The 18,863-nt window shown below is 40.4% G+C and overlaps 1 protein-coding gene across 1 annotated transcript; it reads right to left on the bottom strand.

Moving 5' to 3' along the window:
* Nucleotides 1-1,099: 1,099 nt before the first annotated feature.
* On the bottom strand, nucleotides 1,100-18,625 carry GFPT2 (glutamine-fructose-6-phosphate transaminase 2). The gene is made up of 19 exons (XM_066560129.1): nucleotides 18,610-18,625; nucleotides 14,003-14,110; nucleotides 13,259-13,357; nucleotides 12,471-12,596; nucleotides 11,835-11,893; nucleotides 11,195-11,329; nucleotides 9,751-9,812; nucleotides 8,451-8,530; nucleotides 8,053-8,170; nucleotides 7,130-7,293; nucleotides 6,525-6,620; nucleotides 6,329-6,426; nucleotides 5,866-5,986; nucleotides 5,539-5,696; nucleotides 5,288-5,402; nucleotides 4,561-4,688; nucleotides 3,753-3,920; nucleotides 3,159-3,320; nucleotides 1,100-1,962 (listed from the first exon to the last, which is right to left on the bottom strand). The coding sequence occupies exons 1-19, from the start codon at nucleotides 18,614-18,616 to the stop codon at nucleotides 1,918-1,920; spliced, it is 2,049 nt and encodes a 682-aa protein (XP_066416226.1). The 5' UTR covers nucleotides 18,617-18,625; the 3' UTR covers nucleotides 1,100-1,917.
* Nucleotides 18,626-18,863: the final 238 nt, after the last annotated feature.

The following is an 18,863-nucleotide window of genomic DNA, read 5'->3' as shown; positions in this document are numbered from 1 at the left end:
CAGCACCACACAGCACAGCAGGGCACAACACAACACCACACAGCACAGCAGGGCACAGCACAGCACCACACACCACAGCACAGCAGGGCACAGCGCAGCACCACACAGCACAGCACAGCAGGCCCTGGCCCACCGGTTCTGCACAGCCCCTCCGCCTGGCTTCCCTCAGCTCTTCCAGAGCCATGGCTCAGGAGGGAAGGGATTTATTCTCTCCCCAAGCTATTTTCAAGCCCACACAAAAATCATAAGCCTTCTCTCCATTACACACCCCCCGCCCTGACACGAGGACTGCTTGTTTTTAAAACAGGTGCTGCCTAAAAATAAACTCAATTTGCCACCTCTCCTAGGACTGATGAGAGCTTTCATTTCTGTGATTTCTGTTCTCACAGATTAATTTAGAAAAATGCACCTGTAATTTTTTAATAAATCACTTTAATGTCACATATAGACTAGATTACCTTAATATGCTTTGATAGTTCCACTTTTTAATATGAAGGGAATATTAATTTTAGATCAAGAGTAAAAGGGGCCTTTTCATCACTTTCCAAAACATGTTAGATACAGAGTTACACATTCTTGGCATTTAGGTCAGATTAGTACTATATTTTATGTTACAATTTTGGTTTTATTATGTGGTAATAAAAAGTACTGGGGCGGTTTCCAGTAAGTAGCTGCTATTATAACAAGCTGGTGTAACACTTTCAAGCTCTCAACCTAAATAAACATTCAAACACCTTCATTTAGAACCAAGCCTGCAGAGGAATATCAGAAACTTCACTAGTGAAATAGTTAGTTAATAAAATGCAGAAAAAAGAAATCCTATGCTTTCTGGCCATTTGGAAATAAAAACCAAACAAATGAGCACAGAACTTCTTGTGTGTGTCCAGCTTATTTTTTTGCAGGTTTATAGGTTCTCCCCTACTGCAAGTTGGTTCACAGCTATCAAAGTGTGTGCTTTTGCAAATATATATGGTACTAAAAGAGGACTTTCTTCAGATCTGACATAGAAGTCATCAGGTTAAAAAAAAATCAAAACAACAAAAATGAAACAAATAAAAACCCAAACACACATACACACACAAAAAACCAAACCACAAAATAAGAAGAATTATATAATCTTTTAATTGCATTGTCATTTCATTGTACCCTCTTCAAACAAAAATATCACTTGAAAGACATCCAGTTCCCTTATTCTGTTGCACTATACATGTTATGCAAATAAGAGCTGGGGTGGCATACAAAACAAATACCATTCTGGCTTTTCAAAATAGTTAAAAGAAGCAGAAATTGAAAACATAGCTGGGAATTTACAGCCAGGGCCAAACTTTGCAAATGACTGGTTAAATATGAAACACAGATGCAACGGGGGAAGGGAAGCTGGGAAAGAAGAGAGGACAACAAATTTCCAGTTTGAGGCTGAAGAAGGAAATCCCTAATGACTGTACAGAAGTATCAACACGCTCAGTATTTACATTCTGAGCATTACCAATGTTACAGATAAGCAATGTACTAAAAAAATAACTTAAAAAAGCTATACAAATTGTACTTATAAATACTATATCTTTGAAACTAGTTATGTAGTGTAGGCTAAAAAAATGTTCACAGTTACTCTGGAGAGAGCTGTATATATATATATATATATTGCACAGTAAAAAAGTTCATTCAGTATACCACGTGTAAACAATTTTTATCTTCTTTGGTAATTTCAGGACTTAGAGGAGTATTTGCTGGGAGCAAAAGCACTTGGGTACAAGGCACATCAAAAGCTTTTAAAGCTGCAAGATAAATCCTTCTGACACCTTCCAGTTAGCACTATCATTCTTTTAAGAAAAAACATTTACCTATCAATTCAGAACAACACATTCTACAAGTATAACTCAGAGGTCTGGTGGCAAAGACATCAGCTGTTCATGGCTGTTACTCTACAGTAACAGATTTGGCCAAATTTCTTGGGAAGTCCACCTAGAATGAAGAGACAGGCTTTCAGTATGGCAGAGTAATACTAACAATTCTACATCTGACAGTTCATTTAGTGTGCTTTTTCTGACTTCCTAATGAGTTCTGCTTGATTCTAGACACATTAACACACACAACAGGCTGTAGATCTGCAGATAATGACTTGCAGCTTGCTGCAGTGTGATGTAATACCCTGTTTCAGCTATCCCAGTTCCTCCCTCAGGTGTGCCAACAACCTCCCCCTTCCCCTCCCCTTTGCCCCCTTGCTAAGTGCTGTCCATCAATCTTAACATTCCAGCAAGGGCATAGTATGAATGACGAAGTTCAAAAGATGCCTCTCAGCCCTGGCAACATTGGCCTATCCAGGTGTCACTTGGCCCCTGAGACTTCCCCCCTCCTGCCTGGTTGGTGGCACTCAGACCCCTTCTCTCCCCCTATCCCCGGGCTTAAAAGACACAGGGACCAGGTGGTTCTTGGTTCTGCTGGAGCTGTTGCAACATTCAGAAGCCTGTGTGCTAGGACTAAAGCTCTGGATCAAACCCTCCAGCAGGACCCGTTTCCTTGTCCTTCACCATCGCCTAAAGCCTTTCCACCAGAGGCAAACCCGAGTTCCTGCTTGCCTGGACTTGTCCCAAGCGCCAGCTGCAACACCCAGCCAGCCAGGGGTGTCTCTGGGCTGAGACCACCACGGCTGCCGCCTTTGGTCCAGCAGCAAGGCCAGACGAGCCAGGCACGTTCCACCCAGCAATATTGGGTCTTAACTCCAATAGCAGCTGAATTCATCTGTGCTTCCAAAACCCTCCTAACAAATACATATTTGTTTTGCACAGGATACCTCTCCAAAGCAGTCATCATTGTCAAAGTGATACATCAACAAACCAAGGTGTACAAAGCACTGACCTATTTTAAGTACAATACCATATTTTGAGATTAGGTTCTCTGAAAAAGTCCCAATTTGCACTCTTAACTAACCAGCTAAAGAGCTTTATAATTTTTTTAGAAGGATACTAATTAAAAAATACAAAACTGAAGAATTGACACTGAAATGTCACCTCTATAACCCCACTCACTATGAGATTCACTAGCTATTTTCATAGCTAGTGAATCTTAGATATGCCATATAACTGGGTCTCTCACTTTACACTGGTAGGAGGAAGTTCAAAACTGCATTAAAAGGAGTGTTAAATATAGAAAATACTTACATCATATCCTCTGAGAACAGCCAGGTGAAATGAAAGTAACTGAAGAGGAATGACACTCAACACCCCTTGAAGACAGTCAACTGTATGAGGCAGCTCAATGGTTTTGTAGGCAAATTTTGAGCTTTCAGTGTCTTCTTTAGAACACAGAATGATTGGACGACCCTGAAAATAAATTTTTGCATTGTTATGTGAAGACATAGCCTCGACCTGCTTTGAAATATTGTTTACAGCATGTCTGTATGTGTTTGAACACACTCAAGTAGCTAACAAAGGCAATGCCAGTCTTGCATAATGGCTCTTGACTTTCACTATATTGTAAGATTTGAATGTTTTCACCCTGTAGAGTTTAAACATTATTCCATTTGCTTCAAAACAGAAAGACCCCAAAACAAACAAGCCATATGAAAGCAGGTTTCACTACTGATATTAACCTGTAATAACAACCTGCAATGCAGATGTAGCATCTTATTTATAACTTAATAATTAACAATAATCAGCAGTACATCCCTTTCCAGGTGCACAGCCAGCAGCAGTGCAGTGTGCACCATCTCTTTTCCTATGGCACAGGAGAAGTGAATCAGTTGAACACTGTACCTGCCGAGCAGTGACCTGTTGCAGGGCATTCTGGCACTTGGTGAAACAAGGATCCTTCATGATCACCATGATAACAGGCATTTGTTTATCTATTAGGGCCAAGGGCCCATGTTTCAGCTCACCAGCCAGGATACCTTCTGAGTGCATATAGGTGATTTCTTTTATTTTCTAAAAAAAAAGAAATGCCTCAAGTTATTACTAAATCAGCTGAGAAGCAACAGCCACAAGAATCAAAACACCAAGGCTGTGCCTCTGCCACTTAAATACATCTACCCAGTATCAAGTATTAGTGAAAACACACAGGTGGCTGCTGGGATTTCTAGCAGGCTGTGGCAGCAGCAGAGCTCACCCACACATGGAGTAACCAGAGGAATTTTAGGAACCAAACACCCAGCACAGCCTTGGCTGCAGTCTACCTTTAACACACCCAACTCCTCTGAGCAATGGGCACATGTCCATTTTAGCAGGATGTTCATAACATAATTAATGACTTTCATGCATGAGCATCTATTCTCAACATTAGCACATTGCATTTTTTTGATGTTGTCAGCAACTTAATGGGTCAGCAACTTAAATTGTTAATTTCTTGGTTTTAAATAGACTAATTAAACACTATGTTTATGATGTGAAAGAAACAAGAAAGTGGTATCAGATCCAGGTTCACCTTATGTATGTGTTTAAATGCTTCTGGTTATAAATAGTTTTTTTGCAGTAGAATTAAATTGTAATGAAATATTAGAAAAACCATGTTGCAGAAGGCATAAAATCTCATTTTAAATGATATCGAAGAATATTGAGAAGTTCCTACCAAAGCTCCTTCCAGACACGTGGCGTAATTATATCCACGGCCCATAACCAGCAACGATCTCTGTTTGTACAGTTCAAGAGCCAAATCATGTATCTTCTCATCCAAGGACAAGACTTCTTTAATCATTTCTGTTGAGGCACAGGAAAAAAAAATCTTTTTTTTTTAACTGGAAAAAATAGTTCATTTGTACTAGAATGTTCTAATTATCTAATAGAACAAATACACTTAATGTAATTCAGCCATTAACTTAGCAAATTTGACTGCAGTTTAAGGATATTTTCTCCAGCCTTACTTACAGTAATAAATGTAAAACAACTATTGGTTTAAGCAGTGCTCATACATCCCATTTGAATTTCTAAAGGAAGTTGTGAAATATCCATGTAAAAATCACCTTGAATTAGTTTCATTTTATCCTGATTGAAAGTGGGAGTTTTTAAAAATTTCAAACCATGAATTTAGGAGATCAAGTAATATTTCTCATACAAAACTACTTTATTGTAATTAGAAAACCCAACCCTTGAAAATTCCGATCTTCCTGCCAAGTTTCTTGGAAGAGCACTTGTGAAATTGGCAAACAGCGCAGAAGTGAACAGTCCATTTTTCTCATGTTGTTTGCCTTTCAGGATGAGGGGGAGAGTGAAACTTTAATGAGAAAGAAATATCCCTGAGTAGTATTTTACACTGCCAATATCCCCTACGCTTCCTCAAACCCAAAATATCAATATACCTGGCAATGATTTTAGTCCACTTATGATTTCCTGTCTCCTTTTCTGCAAGGAAATTCTGTCTTCAGACATCATTAGGCCAAACATTACAAGAGACACGAATTGGCTGGTATAGGCCTGCAGACAAAACAAAACATTTAGCAGCTAATTCTGCAGAGAGTGAATATGGTCTCAGTTTGAAGTGCTGCAATTGAAATTTGAGTTGTGTTCCACAGGGCTGAAGGGTGAAAGTCAAACACTGAAGAGGAATTACCTTTGTGCTTGCCACACCAATCTCAGGCCCTGCATTGATGTGCACACCACAGTCAGTCTCCCTGGATATTGAACTTCCAACTGTGTTTGTGATGCCAACTGTCAGAGCACGGCGTTCTTTACAATACCTCAAGGCCATCAGTGTATCTGCAGTTTCACCTGGAAAACATTCACACCTTCACTTCAGGTTGGCAGAGATGATAATGATTCCTGAAAAGCATCAAATTCTACCCAAGTGTGTTCTAAATAACTGTACCCACACATATATGATGCAAAGTGCAATGGAAAGCAATCTTAGAGCACTCACTCAACAGCAAATGCAGCTCACCTGACTGGCTTATAAAAAAGCACACATCATCCCTGAATACAGGTGTGTTTCTATCCAGGAAGTCACTGGCAAGTTCCACCATCACTGGTAATTCAGTTAATTCTTCCAGGACTTGTCGAGTCTGTATTCAAGCAGAACACAGTATTTGTTAATATTGCCACTCACTAACATTTGGACACTGCACAAATCAGAGAAAATCTAAATGAATTCTTATTAGAAAAGCTGGTAATTACAACTCACTAGAGCTTTAAAAGCCAAGGTGGAAAAAGTTAACTTCAAGAATGGTGTTTAATGGCATTGGAGCATTAATAAAGAATGTGGCACTAAGGAAAGCTAAATAAAAGGGTGAGACCCCTCAATGAAAGACAAAGTCTGAGATAGAAGAAAAAGCAGATGAAAAGCTGTTGTCTGAAACCCCAGCAAGTAAGTTATAAATGCATTTCAGCCAAGGCTGGGAACATACAGCCACTGCAGCGTGGTAACTGGTCCCACAGCCAATAATGATCAGTCTTCGGCATCTTCTGATTTCTTTCAAATGATCCTTCAGCCCCCCCAGCAGAACTGCAAACAAATAAACACACAATGGTGGTTTTCATTTTCTAGATAGCACATTTACAAATTTCAAACTTAGTGCAGTTTGAAGGACTGTTCTCCATTACCTGTGCTGCTCTCAAAGTTCACCCTGCCTCTCATTGTGTTGACAACTGATTCTGGTTGTTCAAAAATTTCCTTTTGCATGAAGGCACTGAAGTTACCTGTTTATAAAAACATGAGATGGCAATGCTTAGGTTTGTTATTTTAAGTCTATTCCAGTTACAAAGAGAACTTTTAAGACTAACTTGACTGTGTTAGCCTAAATAAAACCTTAGAATAGGCAAGAAGAAAGGAAGGATGGATAGGTCACTTTATTTGGTTGGTTCCAATTCCCCATATTGACAAGGTAAGTAAATTCCTTCATAAGGAAATGCTCCCCTTCAATTTTTAATTAATAGTCAAACTTTGCTAATAACTACAACATGTTAACACTAGTTACATTTTCACTAGATACTGGAATGAATAGAAGTATCTATGACTTTTCCAAGGCTAAAATGGATAGGGTCCCAGACTGCCCATTCTCTCTTGGTCTCAAAACTTGAAATTGTCAGCTCCCAGTACTGAATAAAAGGCAATTGTCACATCAAATCAGAAGTTTGCTGCCTCGTCTACTACACAAACAGTAACTATCCATTTTTGATGATACTCATTTACAGATGTTTCAACCCACCCTTCATGATTTGCTGCAATTCCATCTGCAAGGTCTGGATGGCCCGGGAAGGATCATCACTAGCTGAACGCTCCAGGCGGTGAATCGAGAGCTTCCCATCAGTTACAGCTGCAATGTCATCATCTTCTAAGAAAATCACTCTGTTGGTGTGCTCAATGATAGCACTACAGAGAGAAAAACAGAAGCAAGACAAACCTGACATGTCAGAATTGGCAATAGCAAAGCAATTAAATGTGCCATAAGAGCTGACATGTCAGAATTGGCAATAGCAAAGCAATTAAATGTGCCACAAGAGCTCTTCCAGCCTTGCTTCACTCTTCCTTTAGGACAGAACTGCAAACAGAGCCATCCTAAGGGCAATGGCTCCATCTGCTGCTCCTCCTGCACTCTCACAGCAACCCACAGCAGGAGGCTCAGCAACCACTGCATCCATTCCTGCTGGTCTGAAGATGCCTCCCAGTGTCCTTGATGGATCCTGCTACAGTCCCACTCTTGGTCTCTCTCTTCCAAGATAAACGTGTGCCTGATGTCCAGGTTCCTGCCCAGTTTGGAACCACACCACTATTTTCCTCCTCCAATATCTGAATTGAAAACATCACAACCCCAACTAACCCGTGTTCTTCCCAAATGCTCAGCTGATGAGTGTCCATTTGTACCCAAATTACTTTCCTACACTGGATGTATTTCACATAGAGGTCAGCCAATGGCAGATATTGCACTTATTTGCAGTTCAAATGCTGCTGACAAACCTTCACATTTTTCAAGCACCTGAGCCTGGGGGCTTTCTGATGTTACCTGGATTAAAAAGCTCTTCTTTCAGAAATCCATTGTACAAGAGCAAGGCAGCTTAAATTTCCAGAACTATCTCACTTTTAAACAAAAAAACCCCAGTATTTTCAGCAAAGTTGAAGTACTTTTACTACCTTGCATCTGAAGCAAAGAAGAATTCCACTGCCTTATCCCCAACAGCATGAAGGCAGGTTGAGCTGTCCAGTCTTTTCATTTGGGAGTTGCAGATGTTCTTCACATTCTCAATGTTGCCTATTAAAGAAATGAGACATTCTAAATGCAAACTCAGTTCTGTTCAGTTAAGATTACAGACTATACAGGTTAAGGGTATCACAGTTACAGAAATAGGTTGAGGCATGGGACTTTCACATGAACTACACATTCAGTAGTATAAACATATCCCCAGCCAAAAAGCTATTTGGGGCATCAGCTGGTAGTTTTATGGTACAAAAACCAATTAATCTAATTTCTAATCATAAAGTAACGGTAATTTTAGTTTTTAAAAATAATGTATTTTGATTCATCCACTTACATGTTCTATACAAAACTGGAATCTGTTCAGTTGAGAGCTTGTACTTGCTCCTAACCCCAATGAGCAAAGGACTCCCTCTCCTAGAGAAAGGAAAGCACAAAGTTTATAAAGAGAAATGTGCATACAAAGAAGTTACCAGACATCGGTGAAGCTGAAAAGACAATATCCCATCCAGCTTCCTAAACAGGAAGAGCCTCCTTCAACCATGATCCTAAGGCCATTACATGGCAGCAATTCTATAAACTTGGTTCTTCTGTAAGATGCACCAAACATTATTATATAAGTAATTTCCATGTGCCTTAGTGATTCTATACCTGTAAACTACATCCAGGTAGAGGAAAATGTGAGTATATGTGAATAAATGTGAATATGAACCTGGTGTTTTCTTTGCAGTAATCAGAAAACATCTTAGTACAGGGACCAATTTGAACCAAAGCTTACTTTGCCTCTCAAGTGAGACAACAGTAAGCTCCTGTGCTCTTTAGAATTGAAGTACTGTTACACTCTTTAGCCTTTCAAACTCAGAAACATCAACCATCCCTACTGTACCTCTGAAACTGTAGAATATTAAGATATTTTTTTAATTATATGGGTTACATGTCACTGAAGACCTTATTAAAAAAATATCACAGGAATAAAAGAACAAGTCACACTCAGATTACAAGATTAGCTTCTCTTAAATCCCTCAGCCCTAAAAACCCAAACCTGAACCACATATAGAATAGTTCATTTCAGAAGATGTTCTTCAGTTGGAGTGATGGTACAGCTGGCTTTTTCAAAATTTTAATGTAGTCTTATTTTAGACCACTGAAGCAATGGGCTTTTGGGTTGTAATATAAAACAGTCTTTATTCCCATCACTTGCTATTTTAATCACTTGCTATGTCACTTGCTATTTTAATATCTTTACATTTCCTGAAAGTTGTTTTTCAAGTCATAAATAAAAGTAGAACTTAACACAGAAAGACGCCATAAATGCTATGACAGCTATGGAACTCTATTTGTGTAACCTGTTACTATGATGGTCTTTCAGCCCACATGAATATACTTATCTCAGTCTTTACTCAATGAGAACTAAAAGTGAACAATATCCCTTCCCTCTCCCCTTTTTGATAGAGGAAAAATGTTAGCATGCTCTTAATACAAATTTAGAAACACTAGATACACTGAGATTCTTTATTGACTCACTGATTTTGGTTAATTAAGCACTTTAAACATCAATATTTTAGTATCTTTAAGAGGCTGGCCTTTTTTAACCTAATAAAAAGCATGCATTATGTATAAAATGGACTTTTACTAACCTGGTAGCAACAGCTTCACCTGGGTAATGGATGCTCTTGAAAACCAATGCAAAAGCACCTTCCTGGAAACCATGAATACAAAGGAGAAAAAAAAAAAGATCCTAAAGAACTTATCTCAAATAGTTGCATCTCATTAAAGTGAGGCCCCTCTCTGAAGAGGCACTGAAGGAGCTGCTATCAGGAGTCTCTTCCTGGAGGGCAGGCTGCACCTTTAAAGGAATTGGCCATGGAGCAGAGCAAGCTGACATGCACATTAATGGTGCAACAGGAAGTGAGCACTTAGCCTCTCTTTATAAATAAAACAAATAAACTTGAATGCAAAGGTTATGAAACTGTCAGAGATGCTACTCATAATCAACATGAAGATTGTTAGACATTTACTTTCAGTAAGACCTTCAATTGGAATTTTACTTGTAGTGCATTACCATGCAGTTTAACTAAAAACCTGGAGTTACTATTTCTAGTTCAAGCAGCAAATTCTCATTAATGTATTTCAAAAACAAAACACAAAAAAATCCACAACAACAGAAAAAAAACCCCAAAAAACAAAAACAACTCTACAGCACTAACACAGCTGGCAAACTCCTGGAGGAAGATTCCCAAAGCAGGAGCCGAGCCCCCCCACCCTGCCAGCAGGACAGAGATGGTGACATCCCCTCCTCCCCCAGGGCTGCACTCAGAGCACTCTGCCCCTGTTCTGGGGGCAGGGGAATCTTCCCTTCCCCTCAGCTCTGGGGCTGCTCCCTCTTGACCCACACAGGCCCTGCCTTGGTGTGGATTCCAGCCCTGCTGCAAGGAATCCTACAGAGCTGCTTTAAAGAGGAGACTCAGAAACTGCAGGAAGGGGAGGGAAAACATCTGCCCAGAGACTGGGGGAGGAAACAAAGCCAGCTTTCTCCAAGTTTGCAATGCATCTATCAAAGTTTTTAAGCATTCACATACTGAGTAACAGTAGATTCCCACTTCACAGTTTGGAAACCAGTCCAGCTTGTAAGATCTATTTCCAAACAGGAGAGCCAAGGCATTGGCCAAACTTGAATCACAGCAGTGTTTCAACACGATCAGAATAACCTTTAGGAACACACTGCCATTTATGAGAGATTTTAACCCCAGAGGCTCCTATTACTTTTTTTTAAAATTAAACCGCTTCATTAAAAAGCTGTGTTAACTTCTTGCTAAAAACAAAACAAGAGAAAAAACTGAACAAACAAAACCCACTGCTACAGCTATTTAAAGATTTAACAGTGAAAAGCCTTTGAAGTCTCCAAAATTTTAATCTCATTTCTTGGTCTATTAAGCATTATTTAGAAGCCTAAAAGTGTTATTTGCAGCATCATTCTAAGAACTCCTGCACAGGACCTCAATGCATAAGGTAAAATGCTAAAGAACCCCACAAGTAGCTTATACTGTTGTACAGGGGGAAAAAAAGTTATTTCCCACTTACCAACTGTTGAATAACTCTCTCTACCAAGGCTGAAAAACTGGTGTCTTCACTCTCTCTGTTGTCATACATGTACTTGATCAATTTGGGGATTGTTTCTGTATCTGTTTCAGATTCAAATTCATATCCTTTGCTCTCCTGAAATATCATATAGAAGAGTAAGAATTGTGTCCATCCTCAGGCAGCAAACACTGAAGAGTTTCTCAGCTGCCTCCCACCAGAAACTGCAGCCAGAGCTTGAAGCATTACATTGGACCAGTGCATATAAATCACTATAGATAAAATACAAGGACTTATGTTACAGATACTCTTTGGGAAATTCTGGAATAGGACCCATAGTAAGACTTGTTTGGCATCTGTGAAGCAGCAAGAGACAGGAAGGAGCCCACTCCACAAACCCTCTCAGAGAATCTCAGCACAAACTGCTACTCTGCTCATAAATACTTTGCATTTAGGATTACAGGAACATATTGTGCTCCACCAGCTCCTGAGTATCGTTATTAGGCAGACCCTTTCACACAGCTTTGTTATAGATGATATCAAGCAACTTGAATTCATGTTCCATTGAAGTCATGAACAACCTGATGGTAGTTCGGGGGAGTATTAATTTTCTAGTTTTAGAATTGAGTTGCCACAGACTCACCAGAAATTTTCTCAGGTCCTTATAGTTTGTGATGATTCCATTATGGATGACAACAAATTCTAAGAGAAAAAAAAAATATATATATATATATTCATGAGCAACAAAAAATTAAGATATTTAATTCAGAACGCAAAATTACAAGGGGGAAAAAAAGCTTAGAATGACACTTGAAACCACCTGCTATAGCTTTCAGACCTACAGTTTATCACAACATGGACAACTGCAAGCAGAAGCTTACAAATTCTGAAAGTATACAAAGGCAGTTCCAAATTATTGAGAGAGTTCTAAACTACACCTAGTAGAGCACCACACGAAGTGAAGAATGCTATGAAATCTCCCTTTTCTGGACCAGGCAATATTGACACATTTACATTTTCAGTCTTATCTTTCAAAACAAGAATGTTGTACTTCAACATTAACTTGCAATTTTCAGAAAACAGATCTCATTAATTTTTAGTGTTGCTTTAGTGTGTGAGAAGAGGCTGTTTCATTTTAAACGTGTCTGAGCTAAATAGAATGGCAACAGCTTAGCCCTACTATCAAAAATAGATGCCATAACAATAATAAGAACATTTGTGCTCTGTGGATTGAATCATTTCAGATTTGTGTGGTTCGAGTGCTGCAGAGATTACGTACCATTCCTTTTATCTGATCTCTGAGGGTGACTGTTTATTGCACTTGGTGCTCCGTGGGTCGCCCAGCGAGTATGAGCAATTCCAAAATGTGTTTCAAAATCTGTTTTTGAATCCAGGTCATCTTGTTCTATACAGGAGAAATTCAGTTTACTGAATAATTAAAGTTGCCTCTCTCCCTCTCTCTCACACACACACGATTAGTAAAACACAAAGACAATTCCTACAGGCAAAAATCTAAAAGTTATCTTCTGGTTTTTTGGGGTTTTTTTAAACCATTTGTTTTCTTGACATTATACTTCAGAAAGTTCAAGCTACTGTGATTAAAACCTTGTTTGCCAAGACATGAGCATTTTTAGCCACAGACAGGCTAACAGACCCCATTACTACAAATTATAATGTAAACGTATTAAAACACAACTTCAGGCTTTCACAGATGGAAGCACTGCATAAAGCAGATTGTGATGACAGCCAGCTGCTTAAATGGCCATAAATTCTGTCAGAGTGCATGTTTCAGCATTTCAGCCATGCAGCACAGAAATCACATGAGCAAAGAGCCAAAGGAGCCCAGGTTCTGAACAAAGGAGCAACCAAAAGAAGGGAACATAGACTGACAATTTCACAGTGCTAGATCTGAAAATCAGCTTGCTTTTTAAGTGCAGATTTGAGGGACACAAAAAAATTAGGATTTCCCAATGCAGTTATTGCTGATGCAAAATCATAACTGCAATTTTATGGTCAGATAGTATCTGACTGGGAAGCCAAAGTAAAGGAGTCATTTTTAACACTTACTGTACAACTCTTCTTCCAGGGCCTTTACTTTTCCTCTTTTCTTAACCAGTTTGATGAATCTTTCTTTATCTTCATTATTATTTCCATCAATTGCCACTCCTACAGCAGAGGACACAGTCATAAGTGTTACTTAAAGCATGAAATACACTAGAATGAGGAAAAGGCTGAGAAAATACACACAGGCACACACCACTGAAATTAGTATTTTTAAATTATCCTTTAAAGGGATATAGTTAAAATCTGTTGCTAGACCTGTGCATGTTCAAATGAAACCACATCAAGTCTATATCCACTGCACAGATTAAAACATACATGAGCCATCTCAAATTGTATTTGACAACAAACTGAAATATTTTACCTGATGAAATGAGCTAACTCAAATTTAAGACAAGTTTAATCTTCCCCATCTTTCACATACACAAAAAAGGCTGAGGCACAAACTACACGGCCCTCTATAGAGATCTTTTTCCACACCCTGTTTGTTTTGCTTCCATGTGCTAACCTCAACCATCAGCTTACACGTACAACCTCAGCCATCTTATTACAGAGCTAAACGCCCAATTCTATGTCCTTTTCTAAGGAAAGCTGTAGCACTCCAAGAATCAAGCTAATTAGTTCTGATCTGTTAATCTGTAGAATAAAGAAAGAAAAATCCAAGAGGCCAGACACTGAAAGTACCCAAAAAACCCAAAATGGAATGAGCTATTAGTTGCTAAGATTGATTTGTTGAGTTGGTTAACATACCTGCAGAGTCATAGCCTCTGTATTCCAGTCTCTGTAATCCTTTTATCAGAGTTTCATATATTTCCTTCCTAGTGCGGGGCACTCTGTAGTTTAGATAAGCAAAAATTCCTGTTTAAAGAGAAAGGGGGAAGGAGGGGGGAAAGAAGCAGAGAGATTATTTAAAAAATTTCCATCACTTCAGAGTCACTCTTTCAAACTAGTGTCAGGGAGAAGTCCTAGGGGCACCCAGCCTCCCATTTAGTACAATTCCTTCTAATGCATTTTGAAATGAAAGAATTCAAGTACAATAAAGGACTCAGAAGCCTAATTTCAACACATAAACTTCACTGGCGAGTTTCACTCTCCTCATGTTACCCCCCAAGAGTTAAACAGTTAGGAGAGGTAAAAAAAACTTCTACTTTTCACGAAAACCACAGCTGAAAATGGGAACATTGTGATCTATTTCATATCCAGGCATTCAAAGAGGGAATATATTCACCAGTACTAACACAAGGAGACTTTTGTAATCCAAGTCATGGCCTTAAATACCCATGGGTAGGTACGAGGCACAACATCTATTTCTGAAAAGCTCCAGCTTAATCCTGTATGCAACAGCCACTTCAGCAGAAAGAGAATGGAGAGGCAAACACGAGGAAAGGGCAGAAGTCAATGGGGTAGGACAACAAAGGAACAAAACAGAAGGTACAAAACAGGGTCACCCACAACACGAGCACTCCCCCTGCGCTGCCTCAGCACAATCCCAAAGCCAGGTGGGCACAGGAGCCCCGGGCGTGCCCCTGTCAGCTCCTCGAGAGCCCTGAACTCACTCCCTGGTCCCTCTCCTCTTGAATAGACCAGGCAGAGACCAAGAAGCAGCTTTTTTTTTTTTTTTTTTAGTTTGGGGCTTGGTTCCCCACCCTAATTTTTATTTATTTATTTATTTATTTATTTAAAGTACACAGGCATTTTTTTATTAGAAGGGTGTTTGGGATGTCGTTTTGTCTTTAGAAAAAGATGTAATGAAAGAATCACCTGCAAAATAAAACACAGCCATTCCTTTTCTCTGCCTACTGCTCTTCGTGCCACTCTGGTGTTTATATGGATACATTAGGCCCTTTTATTAACTCTTGCAAATCTGTACCCCAATAAAGCAAAAACAACTCATTTCGCTGTTTCAGCAGTTTGTCCGAGCAACAAGTCAGGACAGGAGCCTACAGTAAGAAAAAACCCCAGCCTTTAAGAGCTCTACAGATAAGCAGTTCAGACAAGTGTTTTAGATAGAGAAGGCCTTTGTTTGAAATTTAACACCCTCTTCCCCCTCAATTAAGGCTTTTGAACTGTAAATGGCCATGGTGAAGAAGCTGTTATAATGATATGCCAATAAATCTCCCTTACAAATATTACTGTGAATTTGGTTACTACACTGGTTTATAAGACATTAATACTGTTGATTTGACAGTGACACAAACAGAGTATTACATGTGCCTCTGAATTTATTTTGGAAAGATTAAAGGGTGGATAATACTTTTCTGCTTCAGAAGTGAGATTTATGAGAAGCTCAGCCTAATTATTTCTAGTGCATCCAACATTAACGGAGACATTAAGACAATAGTTGCATTTAAGGAGGTATTTGGGAATTTGAACTGCTTGATACTGTTCTTCATGGATGCTTTGAGAAATAATGCCTCTGGTTATAAGCAGTCACTTCAGACTGAGAGCCTGTTGATCATTTTTCCAGACAGATATTTACCGTTCTCTGGCACTAACCACGGACCTCAAAAGCAGCATTCAATTTCTTCAATATGAATTTCTCAACATCATTCCAAAACATTGCCACACCTCATTTCAGATCCAGCTCTACTTTCTAGGCCAGATTTCACAATGAATTGGAGCCTCAACATCCTTGTATGTTCCATGTGGCATCTTTCACTACACAGAGCTCCAGGAAGAACCTTCCTCTGGGACAATCCCTACAATGCTACCAGTGTGCTGCAGTTGTTAAAAAGATCCTTGTTTCCAGGGAATTGGAGCTGCACTTCCACACAACGTGCATTAGAAGATGCAGAAGTCACCAGAGGCCATTTAAAATGAAAACAAAAGCTGCAGTCTGACTTCAAAGAACATGTTATAAACTCTTCCAGTTAAGGGAAATAAATCTTACTCTAAGCACTGAGAGTAACACTTTCTCTAGTACGTTTCTGTTTAATGATTTATCCACTCACGTATTTTTTCCCTCCTCAGTCATCATTTTGGCCAGATTTAAAGCACATTACTCAACTCATGTAGAAACAACTTGTGATAAAGATTCCTTGTATCTTCATTCTTTCTGGAAGCACACCAGTATGACTGAATCTCAGTTGAATCATCTTATGATAAGAGTTTTGTGATGCAACCAAGTTCCTTTATGATGGCCTCCCCAAGGTATTAGATGCCATTACCAGATCTTGCTTCCTTAAGAAGACTCAAAAACATAAAATCTAGGAAAAGCACCCAATTGTTTTACTAGGGCATTGTCCTCTTGATCCGAATGCTAAATCTAGTTTATAACTTTCCATAATCACAGTTTGCTTAGAAGGATGAACTAGGTCAATAGTGTATGGCTTACCTATAGAAGCAGATGCTAAAAACAGAAAGAGAAGGTTGCTAAAACATAATTAAAACCAGCTTCAATCACATGCAGACACTGAAAGCAAGGCTCTCCCTTTACATGCGTATCAAGATTTTAGAGCTTCCCTTTTCAGGATTACAAGCAGAGCATCAGAAGAAGGAAAAGTAAATTGAGTATTTTTTTGTGGGAAAATTCCACAAGAACTCTTGCAATTGCAAGACTTCACCAAAATCGACAAGGGGGCAGCCTATACTTGAAGTTTGAACAAATTTATTTACTTTTTGAAAAATAAAAGGATACCCCTAAGCACATAGTTGATGCCAGAAACTTAGCTTTGAAAAGGTTTCAGCTTCATATCCTGATGAAACTAACTTTGATTTAAAAGAGGTCATCAGTTTAAGTGCATCTTGACTTTTTTTTTAAACCCTGAATACTTTTGCTTGAATACTTTGGCTATACTGTTTTACATGTGAGAACGATAACATCTTGACTTTGCTTCCTTACGAGCATGTTTATAGCAGAATTTATGACCCGTGTACTTTCAAAACATAAACCAAGGGCTATAAATCTTCACGTGCTACCTGAAGCCAAAGAAAACACAATAGGGTCCATTATCAGCACTTAAACCTGGAAAGATATGAAAAAATAAAAACAACAACAAAAAGGTAATTTCAAAACTGCTGGTTGCAGCCTCTAGAACTCCTACAGAGATCAGCATAGTGGGCTGGGGAACATTGCTCATGGAAACAAATGTAATATAAAAGGTTTCTAAATGCTGATGGGAAAAACCCTTGCTCTACTCTCACTTACCCTTGATGAACTGCTGCTCTTTGCCATTTCATACTGAGTCACTTGCTCCACCCCAAGCTGGATGTTCTACCGAACCCCTTGAACACTGTTAACACCCTCACGTCCCAGTCAATGCACAGCCCAGACATGCAAAGCTTTTTATATTACCATGATATGTCTCAGGGCTTGCCGTGGATACCCCAGGGTGGCTCAGGCACTGGGCCAGGTCTCTCACCTGGAGGGGTTTTGTTTAGAAGACACCGAGTTTGTCTCATTGATAGTGATCTGTCACGTAGGAGCTCACACAATAGCAGCTGAAACAGTATCACCTCTGCTTTCCATTCGAGTGAAAGAGGATTCCAGAGCTCCTTGCTCCTTTTGAGGTTACCATTGAAAAGGATAAGCAGGCAAGGAAAAGATACCTAATTCAGAAAGTACAATTTTGGGAGCAGTAACCCAGCTCACTATCAGCCTGCATCCCACAAAAGAGGTTTTGTTGATGGCGACTAAGAAGTACAAGTGCGAAATTTTCTACTTTCATCAGACCTGAGAGGAGATGTCAGGGAAAGATTTGCAAAGTTTCACCAAACTTTCCTCCATAACCAAATAAAATCGCGTTAGCAGCTTCCGAACCCACACTTTGATTTCCATCTGATCTGAAGCGTATCGAAGCAATTGTGTACACGCTATAGGAATTATCTTTCCATGTCATCTTTATTAGAAAAAATGAGGCGAATAAACTCACAACAGCTAGGAATTAAGCTCCTTCACTGCCTTTGTTTGAAAGCCACAAACTCTCCCTTATCGCTGCAGCTCGGAAGTGAGTCACGATTAATCAATCCCTAGTCCCGGATTAGGAAAGACAGAGCCCAGCGCATCCCGTGCATCAGAGGCAGCGGGACCAGGAGCAGAGGTTAACCGGGCACCCCGGGCACCCCCGGGCAGCGGGAACGGGACCGTTTCCATCCCAAGACCCGGGGACCATCCCAAAACCCGAGGACACGCCGCCAGGCACGGGGGGCTCGGGGAGAGAGGAACGGAACGGGGATCGCCTCTCCTCGGGAGAAGGGCCGGGCCGAGGGGCTTCACCTTCACCTGCCGGGCGCTCCCTGTCCTTCCCACCCCCCCAAAAGGATGCAGCGGGGCCAGTCCCGAGCGACGCTGCTGGGCTCGGGGACAAAGCCGCCCTTGTCCCTTGCTGGCCGGGCTCAGCCCGCGCTCCGTCACTCACCGCACATGGTGGCAGCGCACGGTCCCTCCCGCTCCCGGCGAGCGCGGCTGACGCCGGGCCGGCCCCGCCGCCTGCGGCTCTTATGCTCCGGTTACGGGGCCGGGCCGGCCCTGCCTGCGCCCGCCCCTGCCCGGGGCCCCGCGGGGGCAGAGCCCGGGGTAGGGACAGAGCCCGGGGGGGACAGAGCCCGGGAAAGGGACAGAGCCCGGGAAAGGGACAGAGCCCGGCGGGACCGTGGCGGATCCCGCCCTGGG

The sequence above is a fragment of the Molothrus aeneus genome, chromosome 15 (assembly GCF_037042795.1).
Source record: "Molothrus aeneus isolate 106 chromosome 15, BPBGC_Maene_1.0, whole genome shotgun sequence".
NCBI classification, from domain to species: Eukaryota; Metazoa; Chordata; class Aves; order Passeriformes; family Icteridae; genus Molothrus; species Molothrus aeneus.
Note: the sequence above shows the minus strand (reverse complement) of the source record. Positions and strands in the feature narration are given on the sequence as shown.

Excerpts from the sequence above, each read along its gene's own strand:
- GFPT2 (XM_066560129.1), bottom strand. Across the intron at positions 6,427-6,524 it reads GAACTTTGAGAGCAGCACAG|TTCTGCTGGGGGGGCTGAAG; the intron begins GTAATGGAGAAC and ends ATTTGTTTGCAG. Across the intron at positions 5,987-6,328 it reads GTTACCACGCTGCAGTGGCT|ACTCGACAAGTCCTGGAAGA; the intron begins GTATGTTCCCAG and ends GCTTGAATACAG.